General features: G+C 34.8%; 1 protein-coding gene across 2 annotated transcripts in view; it reads left to right on the forward strand.

Moving 5' to 3' along the window:
- Positions 1-25,441, forward strand: part of TBC1D15 (TBC1 domain family member 15) — a 35,266-nt gene that overhangs the window by 8,280 nt on the left and 1,545 nt on the right. The window contains exons 2-17 of one of the 2 annotated variants that reach the window (XM_021528975.2): positions 2,495-2,593; positions 2,835-2,909; positions 3,639-3,777; positions 5,558-5,768; positions 9,631-9,730; positions 10,082-10,135; positions 10,712-10,909; positions 12,388-12,516; positions 13,976-14,079; positions 14,342-14,436; positions 15,825-15,941; positions 18,722-18,822; positions 19,502-19,601; positions 19,940-20,037; positions 24,117-24,233; positions 24,862-24,948. In XM_021528975.2, coding sequence (XP_021384650.2) covers positions 2,495-2,593; positions 2,835-2,909; positions 3,639-3,777; positions 5,558-5,768; positions 9,631-9,730; positions 10,082-10,135; positions 10,712-10,909; positions 12,388-12,516; positions 13,976-14,079; positions 14,342-14,436; positions 15,825-15,941; positions 18,722-18,822; positions 19,502-19,601; positions 19,940-20,037; positions 24,117-24,233; positions 24,862-24,948 — 1,824 coding nt within the window. The remainder of the gene's footprint in view (positions 1-2,494; positions 2,594-2,834; positions 2,910-3,638; positions 3,778-5,557; positions 5,769-9,630; positions 9,731-10,081; positions 10,136-10,711; positions 10,910-12,387; positions 12,517-13,975; positions 14,080-14,341; positions 14,437-15,824; positions 15,942-18,721; positions 18,823-19,501; positions 19,602-19,939; positions 20,038-24,116; positions 24,234-24,861; positions 24,949-25,441) is intronic. The other variant, XM_021528976.2, reaches the window with a different exon arrangement.

Consider the following 25,441-nt stretch of genomic DNA (forward strand, 5'->3'; position numbering starts at 1 on the left):
CTGAGTATTGAGCTGCAGAGGCCCTGAGCAAAAACCTTTGCAGGCCATATGGTGTGTGAGGTTGAGCTACTAAGTTTAGTAGCAGTTGTCTACTGATGGATGGGGTTTTACTCAAATCTAACTATGGGTATACTGTCTTTAAATTTGATCCCTTCCTTAGTACTAATTACTTGTACATGTAATTTAACATTACTTTTAGTCTTTAAACTGAGTTTTAATTGCTTGCTAGTGTTGCAGTACCAGAAAACAAAAATCTGTAACAAGCTATGTTTTACTGTAAAGTTCTGTAAGAATACTTAATAGCATTTTTGAATTTTCAGCTTGCTAAGAACATTGTGTGAAATATAGCTACCCAGTGTAGCTAATTTTCGGGTGCTACCACATTTGCAAACTCAGTTGTTCAAATGCATTTATGGAGTTACCTTACAAAGTACTGCTGAATAGAGTGGCTCAGTATTTTGAAGAATTCAATATGGTAACTCCCAAAATTTTCTGCAAAGGGATTAACTGTGAAAAAATATCTAGATATTCTTTTGTACAATCAATGTTATCTCTTTCTTAAATTAGTTACAGTTCCAGTTAACTGTTGGAAAAAGTAAATAAATAGATCAGGCTTGTGATTGGAAAAGAAAAATCTCAGCAGCTTGGCCTTCTGGCCTTTCAAACTTGGAGATTTTCTCTTAAATAACAGTATGAGGGGAATAAGGTGCTTTGTGACCAGACCTCTGTTTTACAAACAGCCTCTGAAGTTTTGAGTATGTGCTTTGGTTTTGGTGGAGCGTGGCACAGGGAGCTGAAGCTGTTACAAAGAACAGTATAAGATTTTTCAGTTGTGTGACAACTGTGGCGCTGGAAACACATTTTCTTTTTCCATGAAAGGAAGTGTTTGTCCTTCTGAGAGATTAATGGACAGAAAAATAATAAAAACAGTTATTAGATCTCATATCTTCTAGACTGAGAAGGTATACTTTATGATACTTACTAACATTTTTGGCAGACATGCTCTTCTACCAGTATAACTCTGATACAAATAGATTTTTTTCCATTTTTTTTGTGCTGGGGCAGCTGTCCCAGTGATTGACAACTGGTTCATATTTCTGACTAGTTTCCATGATAGATTGGGTCCATATAGCTAGAAGATAAAATTTAAATAAATGTCAAGGTTGCTTTGTTTGAATGAACTGAATTTGAAAAGGAGGATCTTTTTGGATAGAAAAGAGAAAAACACTGTAATAGACAACAGGAAAGAAAACTTCCAATATTCGAAAGGCAATGATGTTAATAATCCTTCAAGCACATGTGCTAAGTGATCTTTAGAGATTTCTTCCAAGTGTTATTTCTGTTTAACCAGGACACTCCTGAAATTTCTTGCTTGTGTAAAAGGTAGAGAAATTGAAGCAAAACTAAAACAGTGATTTAAGTGAATTTTATGGCTCTTTTTAAACCATGCTTTCTCATCTGGCTAGTTGAGCTTACATGCCTAACCTTTTAGTTTACTGGCCTGACTACAAGTGTAATGATTTTAGAAAGCAGATAAATGAGAAAAATAGCTCCTGATATTTTAGAACTGAAGAAATGCACTGTCTCTCATTAGTTAAAAATTTCTAGGCTTTGCCCTTAAAAATATGTTTCTTAAGGCAGTGTTCACATCTTAGTGTGAAAATGAAAATGGTTCTGAAACAGTTACTGTTACTCTTTGATTCATTTCACTTTCACAAAATCGAAGGGACTCTTCACTCTTAGACCTGTGTAAAATAGGACCCATTTACAGTATTTATAGAGCTTTTAAGAGTATGTGGCTTTGAAAAGCCTGCTAAATTTTGACAGCTAAGGGTTCTCTGATTTTATTTTTTTTGAGCGCATGATCAGAATACTGTGAAGGGTTTTGCAAATGCTTAAATGCAAAAGTTGTGTGAGCTGTGTGCACTCCTACAAGCCTTTCTTATCCAACTGTTACGTATTCTACTTTTCAGATGGAATCTTTGCTACTGGCCCTGAATATAGGATTAGGCATTTAACTTCAGGGTATAGTTTTTTATTTCTCTGGAGCTCATCTTTTTAGACTATTTGGTCCATTTTAAATTTAAATTAATTTTATAATTTCAATGCTTAATTGCAGGTGGCAGAAAGGCAGACTATATAACAAAGCCTTTTAATGTTTTAAAAGCTGTATAGGATTTTCACTGAACCTGTGCCTGCTGATTTAAAAATAACTAGGTATTGAATGCATTTTCTTGTGTTTTAGCAAAGTAGTAGTAGTCAGTATGTTGCTTAGAGGGTAAGTTTGATCAGTTCCATTTCCTATTGTTTCTTTATTTAGGTAAGTTAAAGACTTGGATCTTGGAGTCTTTGTAACAAAATCCCTAACAAGATTGAAGTGTTTAATTAAACTTCTGTCAGTGAGTCAAAATGATAACGAGTAATATGGAGGGATAAACAATTTTAAGGATTTTGAAACACTGTTTTTTAAATTTCATTACTCATTTTGTTATAGGTTGTATATGAGCAAGAAGGAGTTTTCATTCACTCCTCCTGTGGAAAAAATGATGACCAGGACAGCTTAATAGCAGGAATACTGCGTGTCATAGAAAAGGTACTTGCATAATACAGTTACAGAACTTTTGTGTATTTGTTGGCAAAGCACATAACAAGTTTGGCAAATCTTAAATGCCTTTTTCATGTGTAGGATTATGTAAATGAACAAACATCACATTGTATTTGACATTGTCATCATCTATATGTATATGTAAGTTTTAACATAGTCACACCATGACTATATATGGCAATAGGTACTTTGCTGTGTAGTGTTGAATTTTTTGTGATTTCTGTTGTAGGAAAATGAAGTGGTAGTAGACTGGAGGCCACTGGATGAGACTTTGGATACTTCTAATATCCTCTGTGCTGGAAAGGTTTGTTAGTTATCAGTGTTCTTTATTATGCTTCTCTAGAGATTTTGTTTTGTGTTAACTAATGCATAGGTGATTTCATAACTGGAAGTAAAGCTTATTTATTATTGGTAGTAATAGCTATATGTAGGAATCTTATTTTCAGACAGCAGGCCAGTTCAGGTTATTAGAATGCATGTGTAGGTTGACTGTATTTAGTTTTTACTTGGTTCACAAATAAAATAGTAGGGGACTAGTTATGAATAGTAAAGACCAAATGAGTGTAAATATATCACAGTCACCAGTCCCTCTGCATCTACTGTGTTGTAGTTTGGTGATTCACTCTTCATAGATAGACATGAAAGTGAGAGGTGCTGTTCTAATGCAAAATAAAAATAGAAGTCTGTGGGGGTTCCAAGATGCAGTGATATGTGCTGTTTAATCAGTATTAAGAGGATGGGGCTAAGTAAAAAAGATTCAAGTTTTACACTTAAATGAATAATTTGTTATGTTCATAGAGTCTGCAGGAGAGACAAAGATATTTTAGGGTATTGGAATTTAGTAAGTAAAACCACATAGTCTTAGTCATAAGTCCAAATTTCCTGTGTTGAACTGTATCATGCTTCTGAGGATTTCAGTACATTTTCATTTAATCTACAAAATAAAGATGCTGATTCTTCAAGTTGAATCTGAGAAACCAGGTCAGTTTTCATGCCTTGTGTTGTTGATAGTTGGTTTTGTTGTTTTTCTCAGGATTCCAGTTCTGTTGTGGAGTGGACTCAAACTCCAAAAGAAAAATGTTCCCGAGGAGCAGACCGTCCAAGTAGTTATGAAGCAGAATGGGACATGGTCACCACAGTCTCTTTTAAGAAGAAACCTCATTCAAATGGAGGTACTTAAAAAAAAAAAGTGGAGGGCTTTTTTGTGTGTACAGTGTTTTGGTTTTCTTCCATGATGGTAACTTGTAACTGAAGAGTTGCCTTTAAGAACAGCCTTTTTGAAAGGCTGGGTTTCATTTGTGGTAAGAGGTGAATCTCTGGGTGTGGAAAAAAATTTACAAGTGGAATAGTTGCCATCTGCCTCTGTTTTTATTTTTTTTTTAATTGGTAGAGAATTGAAAGTAGAGTATTGAAAAAGACCATTAAATCTAACTTCTTGCTTCATCATTAGATGTAGTAACAGTTTTATCTGCACTGGGCTTGCATTCATTAAAATACGTGGAATTCAAACTAGATGTCATGCTAGAAATGAAAATAGAAAAATAAGTGAGTTACTACTAAAATGCCTTTCCATACTGCAGCAGTAGGGGGAGATGGAATGTACAGTTATGACATACATGGGTCTTTAATATGATCTTTTTTATTCGGGCAAAATAGTTCTACAGCTACACCATTTGTATTACAGTGTTTCAGTATAGATGTTGAAAAACAAGTTGTGACAAAAGAGCAGTGATTCTCGAGTAATCTTTTTGTCTCTGATTCTCACATAGTGTTTTTTTTGTATAATAATACTTGTTTTTCATGTATTATTTCACAGCCTGTACCTGGGGATTATTGTGCTTGTTTTACTGTCTTTATAATGGTTTTAAATGTCATGTTTGTCTTGTATGACTACAGAGTTTGGATGTCAGATTATGAATGTTTTTGGGTAAAGCACAGTCCTTGGCTTTTATATATACACACATACACACAGAGCATCTCTGTTGGATAAATATGGTTTGCCACATCACTAGTTTGTATATTGAATTTTCATCTCCAGACAGCAGAGCATGTCTTCATCCATACTGTGGGTCACTGAGGACTACAGATTTGGATTATGCTCTTTGCCACTTCTTGCTTATTTCTGATTGCTATGATTTGATGGGAGTAGGCCAGGGGGTGTCCCAGGTTCCTTTTGGACATGCTGGGAATTTTGTGTCTTCTGGTAAAGTACACTTTAATCCCTTCTCCTTGGATATATGCAGTTTTGCACAGCATGTATGCAAGCTTGCACACTGCAGGAGGAAGGGGTGAGCGGGAGATTTCCAATTCACTTGCCCATACTTTGGTAGTAGCCGCATGACACGTGGGTAGTAACTGTGGGTAATATATAGGTTACAGGATTGTAGCACATATCATGTTTAGTTTGAGTAAGTAGCACTACCTGGTGAAGGTGCAGGTTGGATTTAGCTTGCTGCTGGAATTTGATACAGCAGATGTATATTGAACTGCTTGATCACTTCTGCTGTAGGGTCACAGATTATCTTGAGTTGCAGGTGACCCACTGGGATCATCAAAGTCCAGCTCTTGGCCCTGCACAGGACAACCCCAAGAATCACACCATGTAGCTGAGAGTGTTGTCCGAATGCTTATTGAGCTCTTGTTAAGTTTAATGGTGTGACCACTTCCCTGGGAGCCTGTTCCAGTGCCCAACCATTCTCTGGGTGAAAAACCTTTTCCTATAAGTTGTAGGTACAGTTTTAGGGGAGTAGCCTGATGGACTTGTTGATTGTTTTACAAGGAGGCTCAAAGGGAAATTCAGAAATAGTAGTTACAGTGCACATTTTATTATTAGAACCAATGCTGGTGTTTATGTTTTGAGCTTGTTTTTTAGGAACAGTGACAGATATAATGTATTTATAATTGCTAACACTGAAAGTCAAACTAAAATAATGTGCTAATTTTGTTTTTAAGATGCTACAACTCATGCAAACAGAGAAAGCAAGTGGTCGTTCCTGTTCAGTTTGACAGATCTGAAATCAATCAAACAAAACAAAAAAGGCATGGGATGGTCTTATTTGGTGTTCTGTCTGAAGGATGATGTGAAGCTTCCAGCTCTTCACTTTCATCATGGAGATAGCAAACCATTGATTAAATGTCTTGAAAAGCACATTGCACTGAATGAGTAAGTATCAGACAACATTTAGTTCTGTAAAATACAGATTATTGGTTTACTTAAATCACCTAAAGAATTTCAGAGTAATACTTCCTGATTGTTATTCCATTCCTTTTTTTATTAGTATAAATAGTTTTCAAGGTGACTGAAACTGTGGTTTCACATATGTATTTGGAATGTAAGCTGAAGTTTAAAACTTGTTGACTTATTAAGTATTTTAGGGTCTGAAGCGTTACTAGTTCTGAATGCCTCAGTTGCTCCCTCTAGTGGCTGCAGAAGCGTCTTATGAACATGCAGTGTAAAAGTTAAAACCTTCATGAGCTACTTCTGTAAAATGTGATAATTTGTGTTACAATTTGAGATTGTCTCCTTTGTGCAAAATATGCATGAGTATTTACATGGGTTTTTAGGGTAACTTACAGTACTGTCAGCTAGATCAATTGGTATATAAATGTTTTCCCACACAATTCTGTTCCCCTGTAATTTCTTGCCTGGTCAGTGCTTTGCTCTTGATCTTTACCACATAAATCAACTATCTGAGTGTAAATATAATTAAGACTCTATCATTCTGTTAAATAATTTGAGGTTGTTGTGTAGTTATATTGAGCTACCTCCAAGTTTTTTACTAGGATAGCCTTTTTGATTCACAAGCATAAGTATAGAATAAAATAAAATTTTCTGCTCTCACCATGTAAGCATAAGTATAATTTAAGAATCCAACAGGTAAATAATGTTAGATAGAATATGAAGAAATAAATGTGATATGACATGTGTACCTAGAACAGCTGTAATATTAGTGTAGCATGTAATCTGTTTTCGAAAGTGTTTTGCTATTGTCACTTGCAGCATAATAGTGTGATGACAGATTTGAAGGTGGATAGTGAAATGGCTGTAGGAATCCTTACAGAGGGCTCTTCTTACATTAGTAGCATCACTGAGACCAGAGATGCCTTCAACAAGTAGGGCAGGCTGATGCTGAGTAATACTGAGGAAAATTTTGCTGGAGAACAAGTCAGTAGGATGTGAGTGGTTGTATGTTTGTTAAACTCATTTGTGAAAGACTTTGACAGTTTCAAGACATGGTGTTGGGGTTTGTGATAATCAGAAGTTTTCAGCTGCTTGGAGAAGGTAGCATGGTCAGTGTGTCCAGTTGGTAGACACTGTGTGTGACTTTGTAAGGAGAAAAGTCAGGATGACCAAAGGAGAGGCTAATACAGGGACATGATGAACTTGTAAATAGGAATGTACTCTGTACAACTATAGATTAGAAAATTTGAAAATTCTGAATGACAACTTCATCTTAAATCCTGGTTTTTTTTTTTCTCTAGGTTCCCTGCCTTAAACATCCTCATTTAGATTCATAATTTCCCAGCCTCTGCAGGAATAGGGAAACATTGTTGTCCTGTTATTCTGAGTCACAGAAAGCTTTATATCAGATCTGTGTAATCTGTTACCTGTGGACTGCAACAACATATTTGAAATTTTCTAACTGATTTCTAGGATAAGACAGCAAAACTTGAAGTTATGTTCAAGCTTCCAGGCTGTGCTGTGCTGCTTGGTATTGCCACCTTGAACAGTTATTACAAGCATTAATGATTGCAAGAGCAGATACTTCAGGAACTTTAAAGCAAAAAGCAATGATAGCTATGGAAATTCAGTTTGGGTGACCTTATGCATTGACGTGAGCAGGAACTTCCAGTTTTAGTTTCCTTATTCAGTTAAGGTCTCTTCTGTCACCAAATTCTCTTCTGTTGTCTAGTCGTGAATTATGATGATTATTTTTTTCTAAGGAAAGAGAAAAGAACAAATAGGCCATCCAAGTTATGGAAATGACAGAGTTAATCTGTATGTTTCTATTGTTTCCTAATGGTTATTCATTCTTTAGTACATAATGTATCTCGGCTCACAACCTCATTTAGGAAAAGATGTTTACTCAGCTGTTGGGATGCCACAAGTAAATATTTGTCAGTGTAATTACTTGTCATCCCAACTTGTATTTTATAAAATATGGGATATTGATATTAAGGCAGAAATTTTAGGTTATTTATATGTTCTCCTTATGTTATAGTATTTTCTTATATTTCTATTACCTCAAGATTTTGTCCTTCTCTAACACCATTCTTTATATATATCACATTATTGCTGAAATCAGCATGAAGCAGCAAAACTCACACAATAGTTGTGATTTGTTGTCCTAAGGATTAGGTGCTTTCTAATTTAATTGCACCAGTCTAATATTGAGAAAATACTGTGTGCACAGATGACAGTTTCCAAGTCGCAGGACTATGAGGAAGCTTCAGAAAGTGTATAGCTCAAATTTTTGAACATTACCTAAGTAGGTGTTGATACCTGCCTGACTGTCCAGAAAGTGTGTTTAATTAGAAGAGAGGCATACAGTACAAGGTTTTAATTCTTTTAGTTAAGAAAAACATAATATACGACTCAACCTTTGCCCCTGTGCTGTTTTTTAGAAAAAGCCAATTGAGCTTCATTAACTGTTGGTGCCTCAGAACTATGACTGTGATGTCTGGCTGTCTCAAAAGAAGATCTGTTGTTGCATTTCATATCCGTCAGTGTTTACAGTGTCCTGTCCTGTTGGAATAGGAAAGAGATAAGGCATATTAAAGTTCTTATCTTTGACTTTAATAACATGGTAGATGATGCAGGTACTAATAAAAAGGAAAGTAATTTTTCTTTCAAAGACTAGAAATAGTGTATTTAAACTTTGTGAGAGAGCAATAGAGAGGTATTTTATAAATAAAAGTCTGCAGTGGATTAGGGTCAGATGGCAAAGTGCTTGGCTTTCTCCTGCCTGGATACAAACTCTGAGGCTTGAATGTCAGCCTGCTTTCTGAGCTGTTCTCTCTTCTGTCATCTGCTGAGCAGTAAATTGGTGATTCAGCAGCTGCTTAAGGAAGTAATGGGGTGCCTGTGCTGGAGAAGGGGGCAAAATGGGATGTTGCAGGGGAAGTAGGTGTGAGAGGAAAAGAAAAGATTTATTACTAGAAGCAGCATGGTTTCAGTGCCTTTGGTGTCATTTTCATCTGCCTATGGAACCCTGTTAAGTAGCAAATGTATTGAGCAGGAGTGTACAAATACAATGAGTTAGGCCAAGTCAGGTTTGTGTTCATTAAGCTTTTGGAGTCTACACAGACATATATTTGCAGGGCTATACTGAGATGGTTCTGTTTTGCAGTATGATGGCTCTGGTGTCTTTTAAGTTCCTATCAGTATGAATCTTAGAATTATTCTGACAGCATCTGTTGTTGTACTATTGGTTAGAAATATGGTGATGTGCTTTCATATATTGAAAAGCAGTTTGTATTCCTTAATGTAATGTTTTGCAGGGTGCCCTAATATATGATTTACTAACTGGTAGAAAGAATTCCTTAACTGTATGGGTGACATAGGCTCTTTTAATTTCCTCTATTATATTAAGGGAGTTTCAGCATATATTGTTTTGAGGCTGTGTCTCACTACATTTCCTGTGTCACATTTTTTTTGTCCATTGTCAAAACTAGAAAAATGTACTTGAAGAAAGTTTTGTCACCTACATGTAAATGGAGTTATCTTCCAGAGGAATTTCTCAAAAAGTTTTCAAAAGCTTCATTTTTCAGGGAATGAAATAGTACAATTCAGAATTAATATAAAAATAACATAATCTTTTAAATAATGTAAGTTCTGTTTTATATAGCATTAATTGATTAACTTGTGTCAAGAGCTGATCTTGCATCACATGAATGATCCTGCAATAAATCCTTTATTTTTTGCACAAAGCCTGAAATGTGACTTCAGAAAACCAGTAAATGTTCTGAAAATTTTACAGAAAAAAAGAGTTGGACCCAGACATGCTTTTTAAATTTTATTGCAGATCTCCACATGATGAACGGGTTCTTCTTGTGAAGACTCAGAAGTCACTGTCTCAGTCTTTTGAAAATCTCTTTGATGAACCATCTTACGGCTTATTACAAGTATGTAATATCTTCAGATTTTTTTATTCTGAAGACATGTATTGAAAAAATGCACCCTACCATGTCACAAGAATATTTGCTGGATAATGCCATTGTAGAAGCATTAACTATATCCTAAACCAAATGCTTGCTATAGAAAGTACACTTAATTATAAGTTGTTTTCTATGATGTGATAACTTCTTAACTTTCCTGTGGTATTATTTCAAACCTATTCAAGTTCATGTTCTCTGTGATTCATATATTTGTCTTAGTTTTAGGGGGGAAAGGAGATATTTTAGGAGTTACCACAACGTATTACAATTTTCTACGTTTTCCTTGACTAAGTATTCTTTTCATTGATATTTTCTGAGGCTTTTGAAGGGATAATGGAAATACAGCAGCAAAGAGGACAGTATTGGCTAAAAGTACGTGCTTTTTTAATACTACAACAGCTTGTCATTTGGTGGGGTTTATGGACTTGTGAAAATTAGCAGCAAAACTTGAGTGACTTAAGTGACTTGAGGCCAGAGGGTTGATCCACTGATGTGTTTAATTAAAGAAATTCTTCATGAATTAATTACGTTATTTAGTTCTCAAATCAAAATTTGTGTGAAATTCCTAGTAGAGTACATCCTTGTTCAGACTCTTTTCTCTGTGAGGGTTGGGAAACTGGGTGCAAGGCTTCTGTTTTGTACCATGAATCACTGATAGCAAACAGTGGATCTGATCCAATTCTATGTGTAGGTCAGACTTACTGAAAACACTGCTATCCAATCTTTCAAATCAATTAGCAGTATTATCTTCATACTTAAGATGTGTTTTTTAATCATGTGATGACTGTTCTGTATTACTACCAATACATGAAACTTAAATAATTTTGAGATCCATGGTACCTTTCCTGATGTTTGCCTTTGAGTACAAGAATTACAAGTGTGTATATATATTATAACATATTATAAACACAAATGTTTGTGTTTTGCTTGTTTTCCATGTTATAACAGAAATGGAAGAGAGATCCATATGTAGTAACAATGGGAAAATTTTCCAAAGTCACAAACTATATTGTTGGAAGTTTACGTTCAAGTGATCAATCAAATCAGAGGCGACCACCATCAGAAATGGCAGACTTTCTCAATGATACCATTCCAGGGCTAAAGATAAATCAGCAGGAAGAGCCAGGATTTGAAGTAATTACACGAGTGAGTCTATAAATTAATGATACGGATGCACTGATTGTTTTTATGCACTCCTTTAAAAGAATGGAAGGACTTGAAGCATGATGAGTTATACTGTTTATGCAATTGTGGCATACTACCATTTATTCTCAGGAGTTAAGATCATCATCAGTTGCTTTTGAATATGTCATTTTTATGCATGTGAATGTGAGTTTTCTTTGAAAGGAAGTTTGTAATTATGTAAGGAAGTTTGTAATTAATGAAATGGTGTCTATAGTTATGTTAGAGACACTGCCTTAAAAGATGTCTGATTTTGTGTTCAGTGTTTCCTCTGAGGTCAATTAGAGCTATCTTAAGTAAAATTAGAGAAAGCGGGCTAATAACCAATTTTCTTGGCTAATCACTTCTAACATTTCAGTTTCTTTTGAGATTTAAAAAAACTTAATTGGATAATTAATGTCTAGAATGTATAAATTAAAGATATATGCATGATTTGAACCAAAACTAGAATGAACTTTTAATTACATCATGAATCACTGTGGACACCTGTTGGAGTCTTTTATAGATATGTGGAAAAGGTTTATTTTTAAATGCTTGTGATTATTATTTGAGCAGCTTACATATTTTTAAAACATTAAACTGTTTTATATGAGGGATATTTTAGTTCAAGCTAGTGTTAATATCTTAGCAGTAGCTGCCTGAACAACATCATTCTAGGAAGTTGTTGCTTAGCACTTTTTTAATTTGTCAATGAGAAAAAGTATAACAAATGCTATATATGGAAAATAACATTGACCTATATGTCTTAGGCCATCTGACAAATGTCTTGGACTTATAAAGAGTTGAAATACAAATTGATTTGGGGGATGCTATCATAGTAAGAATTTACTTTCTGCTGAATTCTCCTGTATTTAGACATGGAATTGGGGAGCTGAGAGACTAAGCACAAACTGAAACTTTTGATGGGTGTTATAAATTCTGAAAGTACATACATCCTTGGATTTTTTAAGAGTCTGTGTACCAAAACTGATCTGTCCAGTCACATTGTGCAGACTATGTAGGGATAGCATGTCCAAACCCAGGCTGATTTTCAGTTCTCTTGTAAGATGCTCTCATATGTATCAGGAATGTGTTTTTGAAGTGAAGCTCCCCGATTGTCTTTGTTTGCTGTGTTGCATTAGCTCATGGAAAACTAGCTCAGAAGTGTTTGTGGAATTAGGTTATTTAAAACATACATACATCCTCCAAAATCAGAAATATTAACATGTATAGTCAGGTCCTCAGCACCAAGTGTCTTACTCTAAAGATCTGCTTGTGTTGGCCCACTCTACTTGCTCATGTGGCTGCAACCTTACATCCTTAGAGTTCCTGAGGTATGTGCATGTGGAAATGTAATTGCACTGACTATAAGAAACTGGCAAGCTTAGTACCATTTGTGCAGTTGTTTGCAACTACTGAAGCCCTTCATTGGGATTCATATAATTCCCTTGTGTGTTTTTCAGATCAACTTAGGGAAACAACCTGAAGTTAGTAGAAGAGAGCCTGTGTCAACTGAAGAATGGGCTAAGAATATGGACTCTGAAGGAAGAATTTTAGATGTTGACTACATAAAACGATTGATATTCAAAGGGGTAACTAGTTTTTCTACGTTCAGCAAGACCTATGGCTTGATTTTGGCTTTTGTTTTCCTTCCCAAACTGTGGATATACTGCTTTCATTAACTTGTAATGTTTTGTGCAGAACTTTGAGTATTATTGAGAGACTTCATAAAGCATGGTTCATGCCAATCAAATACCTCAGCAGCCTTGCAGCTATATAAAATGCTCTACAAGGAGAGACATCTTGATGTGGCTGGCTAAAGGAAATGAGTTGGAAATACAGAAGCTTAAGTGATAAAACAAATGGAAGTGGCTTTCAGGAAAAGACCAGTATTTCAGTGTTAAGATATTTGGTTTATTATTTTCTCTTATAATGTTTTTTTCCTATCCTTCTCAAGCAGAAGCTTCTGATTTTGATTTTGTGGGGATTTGACCCTCATCAGACCAGTGCTAAACACTTTTGCTGGTATTTTTAATTGAACTGAGGTGTTTTACAATATGAATGTGAATTTACTGTCGGTGATGGAAATTTGGAAAACTAATTGTATCCTGTAGCTTTTCTACCTAATATTACTTCAGTATTTCTATATTTTGATGGGAATGCAGCTGCCTTAATGGATTCATTTTGTGTGTGTATGTTTGCAAGCAGAAGTAGAAGATGATAGCACTGTTCTTTAATATTCGTGTGCCCAATTAAGGACCCTTCCACAATAATGAGAATTAGTACAAACCTTTTCTTCCTGTAGCCCACTTCCCTGTCAATCTCTGCCCATTACTGGGAACTGAGTGCTATATTTTATTTATGATTCAAGATCCCCAAAGTGGGGACTCTAATAGCAAAAGTTCCTTATTCTTATGACTGTACTGCAGGAGCTGCAAGAAACTGTCTTGATGAGAGCAGGATATGATTCAGCTCCATATATTTTTGTCATCTAAAAATTATGAGTATTACTTGGGAAGATCTCTGACAAGCAGGATTATTGAATGGACGCTAGTATTTTTGACTGAAAGATTCATTGAAGGTTAGCCATGTCTTGTGAGATGAAAATATTTGTTTAAAAAAAAATAAATAAATGGAAGACTAATCTTCAAGGTCACTTCATGGCAAGACTAGAAGTCTGGCAACTGTAACCAGAAGCAGTGTAAGATTTTTATACATTTTTAAAGGAACTTTTTTTACTTCTTAAAGTCTGTGATTCCTGTAAGTTTTTTATTTTTAACAGTTAAGCAAAAATATAGGGAGAAAATTATTTTCTAAAGTTTCTTTTTTTACCTAAGTGTGGATCCAGTGCTTCTGCAGTATTCTGTTTAATCATTCTCATTTCTTCCTGTTTCCTCCCAGTTGAGACCTAGTTAGCACATGAGACTTGGCTACAATATAAAGAGAAACTGACTTGAAGTTGCTGCTTTGGGAAGTGTTGTATCAATCTAGGAATGTTTCCTCACAGTATGGTAATGCTTTTGTTGATGCATCATACCCATTTTTCCATAGGGTCTCTGCCATACTTTAAGAAAAGAGGCATGGAAATTTCTTTTGGGATATTTTCCTTGGAATAGCACTAAAGAAGAGAGAGCAAATCTGCAAAAAAGGAAAACGTGAGTACAGTGACTTTTTTCTTACAAAATAAATTTAAAAGGTGCATCTTTTTTAAGACATAGTGACTTAGAAAGCCCTTTGAAAGACAGCTGCTAAAATTGAATGCAAGAACCTGTGGCATCTTCTTAAAAATTGTTTTACTAAAAACATTACATAAACAGGTGTTGTTATCCCATTTATCTAAGAGAATGAATGAATTAATGCTTAAATTAAAAGAAGGAAAGATGAATGTTTGGTTTCAAAATTGTTGTTCTTCTTCAGGGATGAATATTTCAGGATGAAACTACAGTGGAAGTCTGTCAGTGAGGAGCAGGAAAAGCGAAATTCAAGATTAAGAGATTACCGGAGCCTTATAGGTAAATTCATGTTTAGAAACATGCCTAAATGCACACACACTTTTAAAAGTTAATATGAAATTGAAAAGCCTGCATAAAAAGGCTCTAAAAATGAAATGTTGCTCTTTTCACAGGTGTCTAAACTTGGTTATGTACTTAATATTAAAACTTTCTCAAGTAGAGTAACTCAGAGCTTTACATATTAGTGTTGCAAACTGGATTTTTAAACTTCCTTTACTCAGTAACAAAAGACTCTTATTTTGTGCTAAATCATGATGTGTTTTTAGTGGAAATCTTGTTAAAATAATGGCATCCAATATGAATGTGAAAATGTCCATATTTTATAATTTCTTGTAGGGATTTGTGTATGTGCGTTCTGACTTCTGGGATTTACACCTACTTCTAAAAATTTCATCAAATTATGCTGAGCATTAGCAGTTTGTATTCTTATTTCTTTGGTAGTGAGATTTGGGCACCCATGTTCTGTTCTATTAAATATATTTTCTGGAGTCAGGTCAAGATTTCTTTGTTATTCTGAGAGAAAGATTAAACTTATTTCAGGCAGTTAGTCAAGAGGCAAGCTGAAAGGGTCAAAGTAGTTTTGTCTTGGTAGACTAATAAACTACATTTTTAGAGAATGATAAGAGAAAAAAATAAATTCTGAGTTTCAAAAAGGCCAGGTGTTTATTTCTGTTGAGTAAATTATTTTAATTTTTAAGTATTTGAAATGTATGTGGCAGTATTAGAATTATGTAGTAAAACAGATTCAAATCTACAAAATACTCCTTTTATCAAACTGCATTCAAAATTTTGCAAAATTTCATAATAACTTGGTCTTAAATTTCACCTTATTAAGGAGTATGCTGTGTGTTTGGTATGTTTCAGACATCAAAACTACCTGATGAAAGAGGCAGTTTCATCTGCTATGAGTTACAGGAGCTTGTTCCACAGTATTTATAAAATGCTGTTACGAACTGTCAGTGTCTTTGAGCTGATCATGTGGGAACTTTGCAACTATGGATTATGCTGTAATGCATCAGTATCCATAAATGGCATTGTAGAGTTAGCTTGCATAAAATTGTTTTTAATCCTCCTTAAGTGTAAAACATTTTCGTGAATTATAATCAGGATTTTTTTTTTTTCATGAAATGCATTATCAAAGAAAAGGCAGAAAGCTTTAAAATATGTTTGTAAGCAAATACTTTCATTGCAGATAGGAAGGATTTTCTTTATTTTAAAACATTCTTTATTTTGAAATGGCATTCAGTTATGCAGTTGTCTCAAACACCTCAAAGCTTTGCAATAGTGATTGAGGAAGAAATCATCAGCTTAGATATTCTGAATTAATTTGATACTGGCTTTGTAAAACTGGTTTTGAAAGTGTTTTTAAATCTGGATTGTTTTCTTAGAAAAAGATGTTAACAGGACAGATCGAACAAATAAGTTCTATGAAGGTGAAGATAATCCAGGACTGATTTTACTTCATGATATTTTGATGACCTATTGCATGTATGACTTTGACTTAGGTAAGTTTTGTCCCTCTGAATGTAAAAGCCTTCTTGGCTTCTGATATGCAGATTTACTTATGCGAAGCTCTATTAATATAATTGAACTTGTATTGATTGCAATGCTCTTTGTAAATGTTTTTTTTTTTTTTAAATTTTGATAATTTGTAGTATTTAATAATGTAGATAACTTTGTTCAGTTTTTCTTCCTCTCTTCAATTTGGTGTGTGTCTTCAGCATCTGAACTCATTAGCTCTAGTGGGATTGGAAATTAAGTGGTAGTTTGTCTTCACCACAGGCCTACTGTTGTGGGGTTCTTTTTTTGTTTTGGGGGTTTTTGTGTGGGTTTTTTTTGTTTAGGTCTTTTTGTGTTAACTTTTTTAATAGAATTGAAGCAGTCTTGCTTCTCAAAGTTTTGAATGGGTTTGGGTCTTTGGAGCTGAAGTGTTATATATATTTTTAAGACTGATAATGTCAATAAAAATGATAAGCCAGCTGCCACTGCTGTAATTAAAGCTCAGTATGCTGAACCAGCTGTTTGTAAACATGGTGTTCTTTGAATATTTTAAAAGCTAGTTCTTGAGAAGTGCACTTAGCAATCTGTCAAAATTACATTTTAGTACATGCATCTGCTGCAGAGGGAAAAGCATATAACATCTCACTTTAATCACACTGTTAATATGATAGCTAAGTCTTGGTTTCTTGTCAGTTGTGTTGGGAAGGAGGGAAAAGATACTTGGAGTTTGTTCACCCTTCACCCCCGGCATGACATTTGGCTGCTGTATACTTCGGAGGTTTTTTTGGGTATTCTGTATCAGAAAAGTTTTGAGATTCTAAAAGCCCACTTCATGCCAGATTTTGAAAACAAGAAGTAAGATGGAATTTTTAACTGCTAGTAAACATGCTATAGAGCTGTAGTTCTTGTCAGCTTTCGTTCTCTCTGAAAGAGTCTTGATCTTTGGCTTGAAAAAAAAGAAAACTGAAACTGATGGTTTAAGCATGTAGCTCTGTTACATCTCTTTCCACATTTCAGCATTCATTAATGCACAGTGACATTATAGGTGAAAGTAAAGCAGATTCACCACCCACTCTGGTAAATACATTGTTGAGATGGCTTAAGTGCACACTGGATAAGTCTTTTGTTTTATAAACAAGCAAGAATAATGGAAATACAGTAAATTTGACACAGTAACTGTCTAAGGCTTCTACACATTGGTGCAGTGCTACTCTTAATCTTTTGACAGCAGCTTTAGAGTGGTCTGAATAACGCCACAAACTGCTGGATAGGGGAGGGGACAGAATAGCTGTTAATAGATTATTTTTCTGAATTAATTCCTTAAGTCTGCATTAATGAGTTTGGTTTTATTATTAAATGGACTTTTAAACTGTCTTGGACAGAATGTTCCCTGCATTTATTTTTAGTTAGCTGTAGTATTTCATGTGTGAGGAACAACACTATTTTCTTTTGACCTTTTAATTATTTACCTGTTTGCTGTTATTTATTCTGTTTTTCTTCTCACAGGTGTTCTGTGTTTTCGGTTACTGACTCTAATCTTCTTTTCAGTTACAGAGTTACAATTACATCATTGAGAAATAAAGTCAGCCAACTGAAAAATGTTATGTTGAACCTATCATTGATGATAGATACATTAATTGTGTTCTCTTATTTAGACATGCCAGCAACAATTGGGCAATAGATAAGCTGACACTATCATCAGTTGGGAAGAAGGGGAAAATTAGAAATCATTATGCTCTACGTAAATTGACTGTTAATTACAAACAAGAAAGATGGAAGAAGCATTTAAAAACTGTAAAACTTGAAAAACTTTTTTTATACAACTAAAATTTTGTAGCTGTTTATAAAAACTATATGCTTTAGTGGGCTTTCTTCCTCCAGTTAAATGAAAGCTTTTCTTGAAAGAGTGTGAGTACTTTTTAGGTGGTATGGATTTTATTCACCAGTTCTAGGCACAAAATATGAAGGCATGTCCTTGAATCAGATCTAGAGACATGTTGCTGTGGTGCTTCTTGCAAGCAATGCTTTACTATTAATTCCCTTTCTCACTTGGATAGGTTGGATTGTTTGTTTTTATCTGCTTGGTTACACAGACGGTCTTAGGCTTGGGTGTATTTAAAGTACTGCTCAAGCAGAACAGTCCCAACTTGCTTAAATTAAGGAATCTTTAAAGCATATTCAGTGACAGAAAAAAAAAAAAAGAAGTGTAAAATGCAAAGTTTTCTTCATAAGAACTGTTGCACTGTGTTTTTCTGGAATTGTAGCTCAACATCTCTTTAAGTGAATTTGAGAAGAAAATCATCTTTAGAGTGTGGGTGAGGGAGTGCAAAGATACTCACAATTTTTAAATGTCTAGAAGAAAGTAATCAAGTACAAATAGAAAGGAAATTATATACAAGCTTGTATTTGTGATGGTGCAAGGTAGAGACTTAATCTTAAAAATATCAATATATGCTCCTGACTTCTAAATAGGAACATTTTTACTAAAAATATGTTGTGTACAAACTCAGTTTGTACATATTTTAACAGCTATTGGAACAATGTGTTTGCTTTATGTTCTCTTTGGATTAGCAGAAATGGCTTGTAAATCTTAGCAGATCTATGGGATGTTAGTGCCTATTAATACAAATCTGTCTTTACAGGCAGTTGAATCAGAGAATTATAGTTTCTGTATGCACTAATATTTGTTTCACTCAGTCATTTGCACACTTGAAAAATTACTGTTTAACTGCTGAGTTTAAATTTCTTTTTGCTTTTTTCCCCCCTCTGCTTTTTCTCCATCAAGGTTATGTGCAGGGGATGAGTGACTTGCTGTCACCTGTCTTGTATGTTATGGAGAATGAAGTAGATGCCTTTTGGTGCTTTGTATCATACATGGATCAAATGGTAAAATAAGGCTTTTTTAGCTCAAATAAACAGATAAGCTACAGATAGTATTTGGGGTTAATTTTAATTTATAAATTTCACTGGGATTTTTGAATTCTTTTAAAGCAGTCATTTATGTTTGGAGTCAATATGCTTTTGTTGATTGAGGTTGTTATGGGTTTGCAATAGTATTGCTGTATGAAGCAGGTATATTTGGCTCCTTAAGAATTCCAAAGTAACCATCACAGACAAATTTGTATTTATCAGGAGTCCTCAAGCAGGATTTTGTTCAGGATAGTGGTTTCATTATATACCTGCCTTTTGGGTTTTGTTAAATGCAGTTTAGACTTCCTACAAACTGAGGCTTTTATGACTTTTGCATTTGGCAAGAATGTGTGACTGATACGAAAATAAAAGAGAATTTTTTTGTTTGAGTGCAGTTATGCTGCTGGGAAATACAGAGCTTAATCAGATTTATTACATACAAAAATGTTAGCAAAGAAATACAGTTCAATGCTTTAGTTAAACTTCTTGGTAAAAGGCAGACATTTTGTTAGATAGAAATACAGGTAAATATCTATATATTAAATACCTAAGGGGTGAGAACCACTGTTGCAATAACAAAACTTCCTTTAAAATTGCTGCAAATCTTAAAATTGAGTTAATAAAAGTGACAGTGCTAATGTTTTATTCCATACAGCATCAGAATTTTGAAGAACAGATGCAGGGTATGAAGACACAACTTATTCAGCTGAGTCATTTGCTTCGTTTACTAGACAGTGGATTTTGCAGTTATTTAGGTAGGTGTATTGTTCATGCACAGTAACTGAAACAGCTTCCTGCATTCTGTTCCTTACAAGTCTAAATATAATTCCAATATTCTATGAGTACAGGACTTGTAACTTTATAATGCCTAAAATATTTCAATAATTGTTTCATGCTTATTGAAAAAATAGGGTCATCCTGTTATCAGTTTGAAAAATATACCATACTCTTGCAAATATCTTGATTCTAAAAAGATCCTGCCATCTTAAAAATTAGTGGTGTAAGCATGTACCTGTAAAGTGTGGGTTTGTTTTTTTTTTTTCACGTCTGAACCAAATTTGATGCTTCTGAAATGTCACACTCTTATTCCTAGAATCTCAAGACTCAGGCTACCTTTATTTTTGCTTCCGGTGGCTTCTTATCAGATTTAAAAGGGAATTTAGTTTTCAAGATATTCTTCGACTCTGGGAGGTAAGGAAATATTTCATCACACAAATTCCAGCAGTTTTTGGACTTTAGAACAAAAAGCATGGATCATTTTGCAAAGTGTTTAATACTCTGATAAATTAAAAAAAAAGGATTTAGTACAATGATCTGAGGACAATAAAGCACTTCTTATGTCTTTTTAGCCTAAAGAACAGCTTGTGAAATTAATGAAAAAATACTTACTAGAGCTGGTTTGCATAAATTGGCTGTCCAAAATGATTTGGACAGGAGCCTTCAACTGAGACTCTTAAGTGAAAGTAGTAAGTGGGGAGTACCAGTTAACTGTTAATGGAACACAGCTCATGATAAAAGAAAGAGCATTTGTTTGATTAATTCTTTGGTATTGGTGATTCTTTATAGATTAAGTTGAATGAAGCACTGTCAGGGTAGTTTGTGTTAGACAAAACCATGAGGAGGATGACGTCAGAAGATCATTAATCTTGATGATAAGGCCTTGTGATGCTACATAACATTATGTAAAACATCAAAATGTTGAAGTTCTGATAATTCTGGGTTAATGAGATCTTTTATTTTGATTTAGGTGATCTTGGGATCAGATGAAATAATTACAGTTAACTAATACTCTTGTCTTTAATTTTTCATTCCGGGAAAATTGAGAAGTGTGCCAACATTTATTGTCAAAAATGCATTTAACAGGGGCACAATATTCCTGAACTCCAAAGAACAGAATAAATGTTCAGATGAATGGAGGGAGTATTTTATAGGAATAACATTGTATGGGTTGAGGAACAGAAGGGTAATGAAAAGAGCAGGGCTGAGATGCATAAAATTTGTACTATAATGAAAAAGAATGTTGTTTCTGATGTGATGAAAAATAATGTTGATACTTTTATTCACTTTTTCCACTAATGATAAAGGAGTCACATAAAGAGGAGGACCAGTATTTAAAACTGTCTAAAATAAATCTTTTTTAGCTTTTTTATCATCAGTTGGTGGAATTTAATATCGTAGAGTATTGAAGTAGTATTTCATCCAGAGGACAAAAAAGTTTATGGATAACATTCATAAATAAGGAAACCAATATGTACAAAACCAGAAGAATTCTCTTATGTGAAGGTATAAATGATAATGATTTGGGAGGGGAGATGCACTCATCTCTTCCGCCCAGTATTGCATTCTCAGTATTTTTTAAAGACTAATTTTTGAAGTACATGACAACAGTATTTTTATTTATGGTTTATAGTCCCAGGCTAGCATGTTTTTATCACCTCTGCTTTAGGGCATATATATGTCTACATACAGGGAAGAAATACACTATATTTCTCCCTCAAGTGTTTTTTTTCCTCTCTTAGGAAGACAATGGAAACCTTTTGATATATGATAATCTTGTAGGTTTCTTATAGCGCATCATAATGTATGTTTACTACAAGTATTCAATTTCTTTGCTAGGAGACATGGAATGGGAAAGGGAGTATCTTGTTTTCCTTTTTAAAAGAAAGTAATTAAGGCATTATGTTAATGTTTTTATATGAAGGCCAGAGTCACCTTGATCAATTCAGCTTATAGTGGGTTTTTTCTCGAGTGCATAGCCATGCAGTTCCACTGGTAGCAGTGAAGTAAATGGGAGTTACAAAGGCAAGCTATAGACTCCAGAGGCCTTTTTCCTTTATAGAGAAATTAATTACTTTTTTGGGTATTTGGCTGAGCAAACCTCATGTTGGGTTTTGTAATGGCACATGTGAATTGAGGGAATCCATTTGAAGGCAATACTACACTATGACATACTCACTTGCAATGCACAGGATGGGATGAAGGAGAGGTCCCATCTGAGATTCCAGTCCCAGGTTCCAGGACTTCTGGGGCTTTTTCTGTCTAATCTGCTGATTTCTGGGTTATTGTGGATCTCTGTTTCTGTCCTCTGACCCATATGAACCATTAAGTAAGCATCAGACACTTTTTCCCTGTTCCCACTGGATTCATGACATCCAGTGTTTTATCACAAAAAAAGGAATGAGAAAGATTCTTCACTAGTCTGGTTTCTTCCATCTCCATTCACCTTGGAAATGGGAGATGCCAGTTCTCATCATCTGGAGTAGAGGCTAACTCCCAGCCTTAGCAGTTTCTGAGCAAGAGCCATAATCAGATTGTGGTACAAAATGTAGTGGTTGTTTCATTGCTCTGTGACAGAGTTGCATGTGATAGAGAGGTGACATTCCACCTTGTGTGGGTAAGCTGAGACACATTATGTGAGTGCAGTTATTTGCAATATTACACGCAATGACTTTTGTGTGAGGGTTATACTGCTCTGGCTGTGGATGGCTTAATTTATGGCAGTGCCTCCCAAACACAGCCCAGATAGTCTACTGACCAACTTCTTAGCTCTCCCAAAATTGAGAGTAGTTCAGTCCCTCCTTCTCACTTGCAAGACAGGCAGTATCACTTGGTAATTCCAGCCAATACTTAATCTTTTATTTGCACAGTGGGTGGCTTAGAAGAAACCCAGATGAAAAGTTCTGTTACAAAATAACAATTGTCTCATACCTAGCTTCAGTGTTATTCTAATACCACTTGGTAACATAAAGCCAAAATGAGTTGGGAATAAGTTAATTACATACATTGGTTACAATAATCATGGGTGTTGAGGTAGCATTAGAACAAATGAGTCTTTACTTGTGTAGCTATATCAGAAAGAAAAAGGAAAACGAGTTATTGCTCCTTATTTTTATATTTTTATCTTCATATTTATAATTTAAATGCTGCTTTTTCTTCCATGCTTCCAACATGTTGTAATGCTGCTTGTTATGCATTTACATACATAAGCTTAAGTGCATGCTCTGCCCCAGACTTGGAAAGGTTTATCAGAAATGGTAGCAAAATGTGTGGATTTTTTTGGGCAGCAGCTTGATGTTTAACAAAATCAGTGCACAGCTGTCAATATGTCCTTGTGAAGTAGGAGTAGAAGAACACAATACTAGTGTAGACAGAGGGTGTTTGGTAGATTATAGGCAGTTTCATTCAATTGTTATTTTTTATCAGCCTACTTGCATTCCTGTCGTTCTCCTGGAGTCAGAGAATGCTTTAACAGAATATTGGTTGTCTGATAAAAATGCGAAATTTAATTTCTGAATTGAAACATTCAAGTTTAATTGCACTCTATTTTGGGTGAACTTGGTTTGTATATCTTTGGGATTTATGCAAATCTGTTTACAGATTATATGTACTAGTAATGAAAGTTCAAGTATAAGCTCTTGCTCAGCTATAAGGCTTTATTCCATCAATAATGATGAAAAAAGTTTTTTGCTAATGAAGTAACAAATTTTCAGCAGTCTGATTTCTTGCCTGCCTTTTTTGAGAGTAAATCCATTGTCTTAAATCCCTTTATCTGTCAGGGCAACTTTGCAAGCAGACTTCTTCTTCTTTCTGGTTTTGTTGGCAAAAGTGTTCTCCAACTTTCTGCCTACCACACATGTTCTTTTCAAATACTTTTTGTTTAGAAAGGTTTTTGTAAATGTCCTAAAATATGGTATTAGTACTGAGGTTACACATTTCAGTCCCAGTGAACTCAAGAATGATAATTGTGTCCTCTATGGGACCAAAAGCCAGTTGTATCTTCAGCTGGAAAGGAATACCCAGCCACCCGCAGTATCTGCATGTACATGTCTTTGTGTCATGGTGGCAGGATTGGGAACAACTTTAGCACCTTACTCATAAACATTAGAGCCTTTTAAGCTGTTGCTGGGCATGGCACTCTTCCGCCAGTTCACACTTAATGCAGATACTCTAAGCCACAAATAATTTGTTAGCTTCAGTTCTCTTTCACATGAGCTGAGGCAGAGCCCACATTCACAAGACCACAAGCTCAAGTGGTTTAGTAGCATTATAGTGGACAATGGCTTAAGAACCAGATAAGCATTTGGTGACTTGGACTTGCAGTTGTCTCTAAAGGCCCAAAAGTAAAATTCCAAATAATTTTACAAAAACTTTCAAAAACAGCTTATTGTTAGTTAAGTGATTTGGCTGGAGGACATATTTTCTAAGAACTACTTTTCTTTCCAGTGGAAATTTATAAGCATTTCAAATGTGGGTTTTTTATATTTTAACAGGTCATGTGGACGGAATTGCCTTGTCAGAATTTTCATCTTCTCCTTTGTTGTGCTATCCTAGAATCTGAAAAACAGCAAATAATGGACAAGCACTATGGGTTTAATGAGATACTAAAGGTACCAAATTCTTACGCATTATTGTGCTGGTTTTGGCTGCAGTAGAGTTGTCTTCCTAGTGGCTAGTATGGGGCTGTCTTTTGGGTACTAAATTAAAATTGTTAACTTTTTGGAGTTAGTGCAATATGATTGTGATTTATGCTGGGGGAGGGAAAGGTGCATACCATCTTCTGAAGGGTTAAATGTCTATCCTGCAGGCTTTCAAAATGGTTTATCGGATGTCTGTGTTTAGTGATAAAATCATTAATAGATTGAAAATGGTTCTCCCTGTGGATGAGTTATTATATTTAATACTAACTTTTGCTTTATCTTCTATGATCTAATTTATCATGTGTGAAAACGTGAGCTGCTGGGGGGAAGTATGTAGGAGGGCCAGATAGTTTGTCATGTTTAGATGTACTATGGATTCTTCTTGCAGACCTTAGATGCTGCTGTTCCATACTGTATCTTTGAGTAGCCATTTCTCAAAGCTTATAATCTATGTCTAGCATTTCATATCTTAAGGGGTAGGCTAATAAGGTGATACTTACTAGCAGTGCAGTATTACAATGCAGTGCATGGTATTAGTGTATTTTGAGTGAAACATAGTTATAATTTATCTCACTATACCTTGTGAATCTATTTTTAGCATATCAATGAACTGTCTATGAAAATCGATGTGGAATATATACTCTGCAAAGCAGAAGCAATTTCTATGCAGATGATGAATTGCAAGGTAAAGATAACTACTGCAAATGTTTATAGTCAGGAACAGTATGTAGTTAGCTGTAAGTGTTCATGTATGACTTGTGAAATAACTGAATACCTGGGTACAGTAAAGCATGTTGTGTAGCTATGCAGTGCCTATGTTCGAGAAGTCGGTAAGCAAAAATAATTGATTTTATAGAGTAATACTGTTCACTGGGGGAAAGCTGAATTGTGCTTTTTGGTTGTGATTTCTCAACTCTCACTAGGTAACCTCACTCCAAGAAATTTGATGTTTGGTGTGCTTGAGAAAAACTAGTTGAAAGGTGCATTGCATTGAAAACATGACAGACTTATTAGGCAAAAACTAGTGGGTCACTCAATAAAACTAATTTCAATAATGTGAAGTGTAATTATAATAGTTGATTAGACTTTAACTTCTTGTAATGAAGATTATATTAATCATGATTAATCAGGAATCGGTTCCTGAGCATGTTCGCTTTGTGGTCTTGAAAAGCAGCTAC

Source organism: Lonchura striata, chromosome 5 (genome assembly GCF_046129695.1).
Source record: "Lonchura striata isolate bLonStr1 chromosome 5, bLonStr1.mat, whole genome shotgun sequence".
Lineage (NCBI taxonomy): Eukaryota > Metazoa > Chordata > Aves > Passeriformes > Estrildidae > Lonchura > Lonchura striata.